Source organism: Entelurus aequoreus, linkage group LG16, assembly GCF_033978785.1.
Source record: "Entelurus aequoreus isolate RoL-2023_Sb linkage group LG16, RoL_Eaeq_v1.1, whole genome shotgun sequence".
Lineage (NCBI taxonomy): Eukaryota > Metazoa > Chordata > Actinopteri > Syngnathiformes > Syngnathidae > Entelurus > Entelurus aequoreus.
Genome location: NC_084746.1, coordinates 14556373 through 14569771, shown reverse-complemented (window position 1 = coordinate 14569771; position 13399 = coordinate 14556373). Strand labels below are relative to the sequence as shown.

Sequence of the window (13399 nt, the reverse complement as noted above, 5' to 3'; positions counted from 1 at the left end):
GTGTAGCGTGCAAGGACGGGAGTGGAAGAAGTGTCAAAAGATGGAGCTAACTGTTTTAATGACATTTAGACTTTACTTCAATCAATAACGGAGTAGCATCTCGTCATCCGTGGCTCAATAATGCAACAACGCCGAAAATGTGTCCCGTGAAAAACCGTCCGACCGGAACTCTCTAATAACTAAAGTTCCTTGGGTGAATAATGTAAACTCACTACACCGGTATGTTTTAGTGCTTTCATGGTGAGTTTACTGACAGTTATAAGTAAGAACTTTAAACTACTTTGTATTAGAAATGGCAACAGGGGAAGATGAAATAATGTCAGCACCGACTACAAAGGTGGACTTCCGCGAATTTTCAGGACTTATGCAGATCCCAAATACAGGTCAGCAGGTACTAGAAGGTAAGAAAAGTTGCTTTTGCATAATATTGCGAAAGAAAACGCCAGATAATGTCTCATCTTATACACACACCATAATAATACCCCTATGTTGAAGCACAGTACAATCTATCAAGCGGTGCGGCTTCATAGCTTACCAAAGTCCTACTAAAACATTTTGATAGATTTTTGAGCGCCGTGTGTAATGTTCTATATTTTCAATTGAACATATAACATGTTGGTGTTGTTTACTTTAGTCATATTGCAGTCTACACGTCTCTCTTATGTGTGACTGCCATCTACTGGTCACACTTATCATTTCACCATGTACCAAATAAAATAGCTTCGAGGTCGGTAAGCACAACCAAAATTATTCCGTACATTAGGTGCACCGGGTAATAAGGCGCACTGTCCAATTTTGAGAAAATGAAAGGATTTTAAGTGCGCCTTATAGTCCGAAAAATATTGTATATAGATTCTCCCGGTCATAGCATTAGGTACACCTGCAAATTCTCTGACTGATACACGAGCTGCATACAAAAGTGCTGCTTTTTGCAGCATTTGAGTCATTGAATGTTATTTTGCGCACGTCAAATTTAGATAGAAATAATACTTTATATTATAGCTTTACTAGTGTTTTCCTCAAACTCTGCTGGTCTCATACAGAGCTCCTCCCCCATGTCCATATAAGTACATCCACTTTGCTGTGACGTCACAACATACCCAGAATGAAAACCCCACGAGTCGAGGCACCCAAAAGTGCCTTGTGATTTGATGTATTTGCATTGTTACCGTGAGTATCCAACATTGTAACAACATTTAAATGTCAAAAAAGACCAACATCGTCATTGGTCACCTTTATCAATCTCTAAACGAGTGTTGTTGTTGTTGTTGTTGTTGTTGTTGTTATAAAGTCTATAAATACAGTTTTTAACAACTGTAAACTGCAATTGCAATAATCATAATAAATGGATTCTTGTTACTGTGGAAATGAACAATTTTTAAAAGCATCATTAGCTTACCACAGTTCTTTTTACTGTCGGTTTATGGTATAACCATTACTGACATGGTGAAACCATTACTGAACTATTCAGTGTTCCTAGTAACATGGTGGATGTTGTTGTGTTTCTTCAGCTGGCAGCAGCCCTTCAGAAAGCCCCAGAAATGTCTCTGCCAGCAGCTCTGCCAACTTCCAATTCGCTCGCAGGTAAGAAATCACATCTGTCTTTCTGGTTTTCTCTTATGCTTTAACTGTACATTCACTAGAGGTGGTAAAAATGATTGATTCTTTGATGAATCGCGATTGAAACGTAGACTATTCTGAACCAATGTACAAATGTCCAAAAAACTGATTATTTATGTATGATAAATAATGTCATACATCCATCCAGCCATCCATTTTCTACCGCTTGTCCCTTTTTGGGGTCGCGGGGGGTGCCGGAGCCTATCTCTGCAGATCTGGGGCAGACACAAATGGAAGCAAGAGGAGAGGACAAGATATGCGAGCTGTGGCATTAAGATGGCTTGAATGTGAAGTGGTAAAGGAAGAAAATAATAAATGCTTTGAAAATTTTAACAGAAGTCTAACAGGAACTGTGTTACAGCAGAGAGTAACCAGCTAAGAAAAAGCAATTAACAAGTGGATTAAGGAGAGAGAATAATATCCACGCAGTCCGACAACACTGTCAGCCATAAATATGAATGGGCAGATAGTACTGTAGATAAGATTTGAGCTGCAAGATTACGGCGCCTGGGTGCAAAGTGTTCGGGCATTCTGTGATTTTAGAAGGCACAAACATTACAACAAGGATGCATTTTTGTCAAATAGAGAGCTACAGTTTTTACGTATCTGTTAGTAAAAATGTATCATCGAATCGTAGCACCTAAAATCGTAATTAAATTGTGAAGTGCCCAAACATTCCCCACCTCTAAAATTGAGTAGACCAGTGTTTTTCAACCTTTTTTGAGCCAAGGCACATTTTTTGCGTTGATAAAATCCGGAGGCACACCAGCAGCAGAAATTATTAAAAAACTAAACTCAGTTGACAGTAAAAAGTCGTTGTCGCAATTGTTGGATATGACTTTAAACCAGAACCAAGCATGCATCACTATAGCTCTTGTCTCAAAGTAGGTGTACTGTCACCACCTGTCACATCACCTCCTGACTTATTTGGAGTTTTTTGCTGTTTTCCTGTGTGTAGTGTTTTAGTTCTTGTCTTGCGTTCTTATTTTGGTGGCTTTTTCTCTTTTTTTGGTATTTTCCTGTAGCAGTTTCATGTCTTCCTTTGAGCGATATTTCCCGCATCTACTTTGTTTTAGCAATCAAGAATATTTCAGTTGTTTTTATCCTTCTTTGTGGGGACATTGTTGATTGTCATGTCATGTTCGGATGTACATTGTGGACGCCGTCTTTGCTCCACAGTAAGTCTTTGCTGTCGTCCAGCATTCTGTTTTTGTTTACTTTGTAGCCAGTTCAGTTTGTTTTGTTCTGCATAGCCTTCCCTAAGCTTCAATGCCTTTTCTCAGGGGCACTCACATTTTGTTTAGATAGATAGATAGATAGATATTTTTGGTTTAAGCATTAGATACCTTTTTACCTGCACACTGCCTCCCACTGTTTCCGACATCTACAAAGCAATTAGCTACCGGCTGCCACCTACTGATATGGAAGAGTATTACACGGTTACTCTGCCGAGCTCTAGACAGCACCGACACTCAACAACAACGCATTATTTGCAGACTATAATTACTGGTTTGCAAAAAATATTTTTAACCCAAATAGGTGAAATTTGATAATCTCCCACGGCACACCAGACTGCATCTCACGGCACACTAGTGTGCCGCGGCACAGTGGTTGAAAAACACTGGAGTAGACCTCAGAGTTTCCCCTAGATCAGGCCTGGGCAATTATTTTCACTCGGGGGGCCAAATTTAGAGGAAAAAAATGTGTCTGGGGGCCGGTATATCTATTTTTAGGAACACCAAAACAAAACCTCGCAATAATGCCTGATTGAAAGCTTAAAAACGTCATGACAGACCGCCTTAAAAAATGGAATGGAATTTTAGATTTTTTTACTGAATGAGACACCCCACATGAAAATTAAGAATGTGGGATTTACCATATTAACTATGAACGATAAAACACTGAATATTGACAACCTGTGAACGTCACACCTACTCACGATCAACATATTTTACAATCAAGCAAAATGCAACAAAAATGCAACAAACACAGCAAAATATGAAAGTGAAGGGTAAAAAAAACCAACCCACGTACGATCTGATACATCACTAAGCTTTAGAACGTAGTGTCTCATTTTTTACTGGATGAGACACCCAGAATGTACATGAAAATAAAGAATGTGTGATTTACAATATTAACTGATATCGTGATTTACAATATTAATTATGAACGATAAAACACTGAATATTGACAACATATGAACGTCACATACCCTCTCTCGATCGACATATTTTACAATCAAGCGAAACGCAACGAAAATGCAACAAACAGCAAAATATGAACACAAAGGGTAAAAAAAACCCCACCTACAATCTGATATCTCTGATATATCACTAAGCTTTAGAACTTTGTTGTAAAAATATCCTTCCGCGTCTGTCCCTGGCACCCACATTTCAGGCTGGCCTCTGTGGAAACGCTCCCCACCCACACTGCTTGGTGCCTCGTCTGAGCTGCTGTTACCATAGTAACTAGTATATCATACAAAAGCGCAGATTCCAACCATTGAAATACTTTGTATAGTTCAAGACTTACGGTCATTTGAAAACATCACTGCACATCATAATGGCAGCTACACTTTCCATCTTAAAGATCTAAAAAAAAGAGATTGAAATACTTAACGGGCCTTAATTGGCCCAGGTCTGCCCTAGATTGTCACTATATATGTGGCAGTGTGGGCGTGGCTTATGTCAGTCAGAAATCACATAATAATTTTGATGTGCAATGATGCATGTATTTTCTTTAAGAGGTTAACAACTGTTTTATGTATGTTTAAAAACTAATATTAGTGTAATTAGTTATTAATAATAGAAATAATAATATTAAAATTAACATGTTTTTTTTTCTTATGTCAGAATTAGAAGCACAATCAGCTTTAATCCAAGGAATTTGACTTGGTAGACTATGCTCTCTTTGATGCAGTTTCTATCGTTGTTGCTTCTTGTAAAAAGTAACTCAGGCTACACTTCATTCTGTCCTCCCCTGAATGTTGGAATTTAGTTAGCCAAATATGTAAACACTCCTTTGAGTTAGATTTGAGAAAAAAAAAGAACTTTAGGTGTTTTGTTGATATTCTTCACAATGAAGTCACTGTAAAACTAACCACACTAAATAAAGTACATTGAGTGATACATGAAGTGCACATACATGTAGGAATCACGTTAGATTAATAATATAATTTGGAATAATAAACTGTAGCAAGCAATGCAAGATGAAGGTTGGGCTCTATTGCCGCCAGCTCATAGACAAGCTAACTCAAATTAGCATGGCCAATCACAGGCACATATTGTGTAAATAAACAATCCTTCACACCTACAAACCCCGTTTCCATATGAGTTGGGAAATTGCGTTCGATGTAAATATAAACGGAATACAATGATTTGCAAATCATTTTCAACCCATATTCAGTCGAATATGCTACAAAGACAACATATTTGATGTTCAAACGCATAAACAAATAATCATTAACTTTAGAATTTGATGCCGGCAACACGTGACAAAGAAGTTGGGAAAGGTGGCAATAAATACTGATAAAGTTGAGTAATGCTCATCAAACACTTATTTGGAACATCCCACCGGTGAACAGGCAAATTGGGAACGGGTGGGTGCCATGATTGGGTATAAAAGTAGATTCCATGAAATGCTCAGTCATTCACAAACAAGGATGGGGCGAGGGTCACCACTTTGTCAACAAATGTGTGAGCAAATTGTTGAACAGTTTAAGAAAAACCTTTCTCAACCAGCTATTGCAAGGAATTTAGGGATTTCACCATCTACGGTCCATAATATCATCAAAGGGTTCAGAGAATCTGGAGAAATCACTGCACGTAAGCAGCTAAGCCTGTGACCTTCGATCCTTCAGGCCGTACTGCATCAACAAGCGACATCAGTGTGTAAAGGATATCACCACATGGGCTCAGGAACACTTCAGAAACCCACTGTCAGTAACTACAGTTGGTCGCTACATCTGTAAGTGCAAGTTAAAACTCTCATATGCAAGGCGAAAACCGTTTATCAACAACACCCAGAAATGCCGTCGGCTTCGCTGGGCCTGAGCTCATCTAAGATGGACTGATACAAAGTGGAAAAGTGTTCTGTGGTCTGACGAGTCCACATTTGAAATTGTTTTTGGAAACTGTGGACGTCGTGTCCTCCGGACCAAAGTGGAAAAGAACCATCCGGATTGTTATAGGCGCAAAGTTGAAAAGCCAGCATCTGTGATGGTATGGGGGTGTATTAGTGCCCAAGACATGGGTAACTTACACATCTGTGAAGATGCCATTAATGCTGAAATGTACATACAGGTTTTGGAGCAACATATGTTGCCATCCAAGCAACGTTACCATGGACGCCCCTGCTTATTTCAGCAAGACAATGCCAAGCCACGTGTTACATCAACGTGGCTTCATAGTAAAAGAGTGCAGGTACTAGACTGGCCTGCCTGTAATCCAGACCTGTCTCTCATTGAAAATGTGTGGCGCATTATGAAGCCTAAAATAGCACAACGGAGACCCCCGGACTGTTGAACAACTTAAGCTGTACATCAAGCAAGAATGGGAAAGAATTCCACCTGAGAAGCTTCAAAAATGTGTCTTCTCAGTTCCCAAACGTTTACTGAGTGTTGTTAAAAGGAAAGGCCATGTAACACAGTGGTGAACATGCCCTTTCACAACTACTTTGGCACGTGTTGCAGCCATGAAATTCTAAGTTAATTATTATTTGAAAAAAAAAAAAAAAAGTTTGTGAATTTGAACATCAAATATCTTGTCTTTGCAGTGCATTCAATTGAATATGGGTTGAAAAGGATTTGCAAATCATTGTATTCCGTTTGTATTTACATCTAACACAATTTCCCAACTCATATGGAAACAGGGTTTGTACATTCATATCTATGGACCATTTACAGTCTAAATTGAAGCTAACATGCATCTTTTTGGAATGTGTGAGAAAACTGGAGTACGAGTGCACACTCCACATAGAGACGTCCAAACGGAGGTTCGAAGACGCACACGGCGTAAAGTTAGACGTCATTGTCGGTAGTAATGTTGAAGAATTTAGGGTAGTTTACACAGGCTTGAACAAGAAATGCATAAATTAGCTTTAAATACCTTTAACTTCAACTTTTTCTCCTTACTTTCGCCGGGTGTTAATTCTTTTTACGTGCGCGACAAGCTGCTGACGCACTTCTGACAGGCTATTTAGATGCACAGTTGTTGTTTTTTTCAAAATAAAGCAATGAGGTCAGAACGTTTTTATGATATTTGAGCTGTTTTTCAAAGTCATTATAGCCAATAGTATGTAAATAATGGACTATATACGGTAGATCCATTCATACTAGAGATGTCCGATAATGGCTTTTTTGCCGATATCCGATATTCCGATATTGTCCAACTCTTAATTACCGATTCCGATATCAACCGATACCGATATATACAGTCGTGGAATTAACACATTAGGCCTAATTTTGTTGTGATGCATTAAACAATGTAACAAGGTTTTCCAAAATAAATAAACTTTTTCCAAAAAAAATGCCAACATGGCACTGCCATATTTATTATTGAAGTCACAAAGTGCATTATTTTTTTTAACATGCCTCAAAACAGCAGCTTGGAATTTGGGACATGCTCTCCCTGAGAGAGCATTATAATAGATAGATAGATAGATAGATAGATAGTACTTTATTGATTCCTTCAGGAGAGTTCCCTCAGGAAAATTAAAGAGGAGGTTGAGGTGGGCGGGGTTGAGGTGGGTGGGGGGTTAGGGGTAGCGGGGGGTGTATATGGTAGCGTCCCGGAAGAGTTAGTGCTGCAAGGGGTTCTGGGTGTTTGTTATGTTGTGTTTATGTTGTGTTACGGTGCGGATGTTCTCTCGAAATGTGTTTGTCATTCTTGTTTGGTGTGGGTTCACAGTGTGGCACATATTTGTAACAGTGTTAAAGTTGTTTATACGGCCACCCTCAGTGTGACCTGTATGGCTGTTGACCAAGTATGCCTTGTGTATGTCAAAAGCCGTAGATATTATGTGATTGTGACACGCAAAGGCAGTGCCTTTAAGGTTTATTGGCGCTCTGTACTTCTCCCTACGTCCGTGTACACAGCGGCGTTTTAAAAAGTCATACATTTTACTTTTTGAAACCGATACCAATAATTTCCGAGATTACATTTTAAAGCATTTATCGGACTGCCGATATTATCGGACATCTCTAATTATAGCCAATAGTTTGTAAATAATCTACTACATATTGTAGATCCATTCATACAATACATCACCTAAATTTGTTTTCATGTAAAAAATAAATGTTTTTTTCACATAAAAAAATATATTTTGACAGTGTGGCAGCATTAATCTTGCCTTGGCGTTGTGCCACGGCCATTTACATGTAGGGGAAACCCTGGACCTAGTTAGATGCACATTGAGAGATCAAACCCAGGTCAGTGTTCCTTCTTACAGATCTGATTAGGTTCAGAAGCTGACCAAAAAAAGATAGCGTCAAACACGGGACTTGAGTTTTGTTTTTAACAGTAATAACAGGACGCAATCACGGAAGCTATTTTGTAATATCGTTGAAACAAAGCGATGATTATCAACACAACTTGAAAAACCATACCAGAATGATGTTTTAAGAGAAAGCTTAATGGCATAATAATGGCGAGCCCTGACCCATCCTTTTTTTTTACCTGCGTAATGGAAACAAACCCACAGAAAAGCAGCGACAACCAGCTGAAAGGCCTCAGGGCCACTTGCTGGTCACGGGTCTTGGGCCGCGCTGCAAGTCAGGGCAAACGCTCATTACTGAGTACTGGTGTGATTAGATCAGTAGGTTGTGAGTTCAAACCCCGGCTGAGTCATACCAAAGACTATAAAAATGGGAGCCATTACCTCCCTGCTTGGCACTCAGCATCAAGAGTTGGAATTGGGTGGTTATGTCACCAAAAATGATTCCCGGGCGCGAACACCGCTGCTGCCCACTGCTCCCCTCACCTCCCAGGGGGTGATCAAGGGTGATGGGTCAAATGCAGAGAATAATTTCGCCACACCTAGTGTGTGTGTGTGACAATCATTGCTACTTTAACTTTAACTATTATGGTGGAAACTACAACCCTCTTACAACTGAGTTTTTGAGAGCATGAGCTTGAACAGGACATTTAGGGAAAACTACAGTTCATAGCAAAAATATGTACAGAATTTCCAATAAAGAGTTTCCTTGTGTTGGTTTGTTCTTTCTTTTTGAACTTCAGTATCCGCCGACATTAGCAAAATGTACGTAAGAGGCTCTAAATGGCTCGTAAAAAGTTACCTTTGTGTACTCTGCCTTCCCAATGTCCTGTCCAAATAAGACCGGTACCTCCTACTTTTACTGCACATAATTCTTTGCCAAGTTATGACTTCGCCTTTGATGTTTTGCCGCAGCACAGCATTTTGCACCAGATGACTCGAGTTGTTTCGCATGAGCCTGGATGAACTGCACTTTCTGTCATTTGTGTTTTTCCTGCAAATAACCAGTGAGAAAATGTTGCCACACAGTCATTAGAATATTTTTCTGCGACTTCTTTGACGTAATTTTTGTCCTTTTTTGTACTGAAATAAATATTTTTTTGTTATTGTTCAATATCCTTCTAAGGTTGGCTGGACCTCTCCAGGGTTTCCCACACATTCATTTATTTGTGGCGGCCCGCCACGAAAGAATTACGTCCGCCACAAATAAAATAAAAATTAAAAAAAATATATATATATATATTTTTTTTGTCCTCTCCAGCTTCTCAGGCAAATCATATAGATGATGTAGATGCCCATATCGGCTGTTCAGATTTACTTTACAAAAGAGAAGTGTAGGATACTTCTCTTGTTGCCTTATTTGTATTTGACTTTATTAAATGTATTTATTTTAGAAACACAACATGTGTATATAACAAAGGGTGCAAAGTCTGCAGGCAGTAGGAAACACATGGTTAAGTGTAGGGAGTAAAACTGATGGCAGTCTAAAGTTCCCGATTTTTGGAGCTCTTTGTTCAGTGGATCAGATGTTTGATGAAGCTCTGTGTCTATCTACCACCACTACTGTTTTCTGTTTATTTGTTACTGACTGTGGCAGGACACCTCTGCCTCTGTTTCACTTTATGTTGCTGGTAAATAATATGGTTGTAGTAGTAGGCTAAAGTTAAATTATTTAGTATGCACTAATTAAAGGGGCAGAGCTTTGAGACATTTTAGCTTTTATATTTTATAAGATATATTTTTTGTAAGAACCACAATTAATAAATATATTTCAGTGAATAACTTATTGTTCAAATCTGTATATAAATATGTACATAAAGTGTTGTAATTATATTGTAAAATGGATGGATGGACGTTTAAAACAAAACTGTTATTATTAATTAGTAAGTATACATTTTTTGAGCCTTTTTAGAGAAAATCAAATCATTGTAGTAAATTATGCAAATTACTTGATGATATCATGGTGACCACGCCCATAACCACACCCATAGCCACGCCCCCACCGCCACAGGTATCTTGGCAGTTTATGGGAAACACTGCTCTTCATTCATTGACACAAAGTTACAATTAAGACACTGTTAGTATGGCATCCAGGGCTGGGCGATATGGCAAAAAAAATAACAATTAAGTTTTTCATATCATCCAATCTCGATTAATATCACAATTATTTAAAAAAAAAATGTAACTCAGATTGTCCCATGCAGGATTATAGCGAGTATTGTTGAATCCCTACACGGCAAAAACTGAAATCTAAGTAGGATTAAATATCTCAAATAAGGTTGATATTTGCTTATTTTCTGTCTGATAAGATAATTCTTCTCACTAAGCAGATTTTATGTTAGTGTTTTACTTGTTTTAAGGGTTTTGGTCCTAAATGATGTCAGTAAGATATTACAGCTCGTTGCTGAGATTTGATGACCTGTATTGAGTAAAACATGCTTGAAACTAGAATATCAACTGTTGCAAAGCTGTGGCATCAACACTCACAAGTATAAAACTACTTTTTTAAAGTAATAATTTCTTATTTCAAGCATGAAAAAAAAAAAATCATGACTTTGACACAATTGTGTCTCATAATTAAAACAGATGACAGCCAAATGGACTTTGCTGTTTTATTTTCAATGAAACAATAGAAAATATGTACTCATATAGTAATACAGTTGTTATTAGTGAGAATATACTTATTTTAAGGTATTTTTGGGTTCATTGAGGGTAGCTAATTTTACTTGTTTTGGAAAGTCTTTACAAGCCAAATTTTCTTGTTCTATTGGCAGATAATTTTGCTTAGTTCAAATAAAATACCCCTAATTTTTGTATCTTTTTTTCTTGTTTTTGAACACTGACTTTTTGCAGTGTACTGTTTACTAATGCAGTATCTTGTAACAACCATGTTTGATGGAGGTAATATATGCTAACAACTGACAACTGTCATTTTGTTCATATACAGGACTGTCTCAGAAAATTAGAATATTGTGATAAAGTCCTTTATTTTCTGTAATGCAACTAAAAACATGGAAATGTCATGCATTCTGGATTCATTACACATCAACTGAAATATTGCAAGCCTTTTATTATTTTAATATTGCTGATTATGGCATACAGCTTAAGAAAACTCAAAAATCCCATCTAAAAAAATTAGAATATTTCCTCAGACCAAGTAAAAAATAAAGATTTATAACAGCAAAACAAAATCAAACATTTGAAAATGTCAATTAATGCACTCAGTACTTGGTTGGGAATCCTTCACCAATGCGGCGTGGCATGGAGGCAATCAGCCTGTGGCATTACTGAGGTGTTATGGATGCCCAGGATGCTTCAATAGCAGCCTTTAACTCATTTGCATTATTGGGTCTGGTGACTTTCAGCTTCTTCTTCACAATACCCCACAAATTCTCTATGGGGTTCAGGTCAGGGGAGTTGGCAGGCCAATCGAGGACAGTAATGCCATGGTCAGTACACCAGTTACTGGTGGTTTTGGCACTGCTGGATCATGCTGGAAAATGAAATCATCATCTCCATAGAGCTTTTCAACAGATGGAAGCATGTAGTGCTCTAAAATCTCTTGGTACACAGCTACATTGACTCTGGACTTGATGAAACACAGTGGACCAACACCAGCAGCTGACATGGCTCCCCAAACCATTGCTGACTGTGGGAACTTCACACTGGATTTCAAGCAACTTGGATTTTGCTCCTCTCCAGCCTTCCTCCAGACTCTAGCGCCTTGACTTCCAAATGAAATACAAAACTTGCTTTCGTCTGAAAACAGGACTCTGGACCACTCTGCAACTGTCCAGTGCTTCTTTTCCATAGCCCATGTCAGACGCTTCTTCCGTTGTCTTGAGTTCAGGAGTTGCTTGACCATGGGAATACGGCTACATGCTTCCATCTGTAGATGATGATTTCATTTTCCAGCATGATCCAGCAGAAAGTGTTTGATGAGCATTCCTCAACTTTCTCAGTCTATTTTGCCACTTGTGCCAGCTTTGTTGAAACATGTTGCAGGCATTAAATTCCAAATGAGCTAATATTTGCAAAAAATAACGTTTACCAGTTCGAACGTTAAGTATCTTGTTTTTGCAGTCTATTCAATTGAATATAGGCTGAATTTGCAAATCATGGTATTCTGTTTTTATTTACCATTTACACAACGTGCCAAATTCACTAGTTTTGGGTTTTGTATAAACACCCACTAGTCTGCAGGACTTGGTCACTCATCAAGTTGCATCGCGTCACCTCTTATTTAGCTCCATGTCCCCAAAAGCATGTTTGTGTGAGGAAGCATTTGTCCATTCTTGTCATTGTGTATTGAATCAGTGGATGAAAGTGGGACATGTCCTTTGAGAGCTACGTTGGACAAATGGGAGGAGGGAGCATGGAGAGAGGGTTATTTCACACTCAAATGTGTCTAGTGCTTGTGTGAGTGGTTCATGTTCATATGAAGGTAATGTCATTGCTGCATTGTGGCAGCCAGGCAAGTGTTCGGCTGCAAAAGGTGACAAGCAAACTGGAGCGTGACAGACAAACTTGTTCTGACGTTCTCATTAAGTAGTGTTTACTTTGTTCCTCACACTGTCTCTCTCTCTCTCCCCTCATCACCTGCTCCATTTGTGCCTTCTTCCCGCCTATGTGAAGCCATCTGGCCCGCACTGAGAGGTAAGAAACCGTCAAAAATGTCTGTTATTCTTATATCTCGTTTCCTTACAGTTGAGCCTTCTCATGAAACGGATTGATGTTCTTAGGAGTTTGTGAGCACAAGGTGGAAAGAAAAGACACACCAACTAGTTTACGGTACCAGTTGGAGCAGTAAACGCTGTTCTCGCTTGTTTTTCCTGGCGTGTGTCTGTAGGCAGGATGGCTACGTAAATAGCGCGACATTATAACAGCATGACACAGCGTAACCTGCCGTGAAGTCAACAAAGAGTAGGAATGTGGCATAGAAAATACAGCCCAACTGGATCCGTGCTGCCACCAACAACAACTCATTTGAAAAACAAATGATACTATCCCCTCCGCTAATTGGCATTACAAAGTCCGTACAGACTGCCACAGATGTCAAGCTTTTTCATGTCAGTTCAATCGCTTGTAGGGTCTTGAATGCCGACTGTGCGATTTTGCACCAAGGTTCAATGAGTTCTTCCCTAGTGCATTGGCTAGACCACTCAAGGTTGAATGGAAACCGGTTGTTTTGTTTTTGCGTAATCCAGTCAGCTAGTGTTTTCAGTACTACTTGTCTTTATTCTAAAGGCCTACTGAAATGAAATTGTTTTTATTTAAACGGGGATAG

General features: G+C 38.7%; 1 protein-coding gene across 3 annotated transcripts in view; it reads left to right on the top strand.

The window, feature by feature from the left end:
• Positions 1-13399, top strand: part of mast3a (microtubule associated serine/threonine kinase 3a) — a 142169-nt gene that overhangs the window by 51513 nt on the left and 77257 nt on the right. For all 3 annotated transcript variants that reach the window (XM_062022221.1, XM_062022220.1, XM_062022219.1), the window contains 2 exons: positions 1512-1584; positions 12748-12768. In XM_062022221.1, the coding sequence (XP_061878205.1) occupies positions 1512-1584; positions 12748-12768 (94 nt within the window). The remainder of the gene's footprint in view (positions 1-1511; positions 1585-12747; positions 12769-13399) is intronic.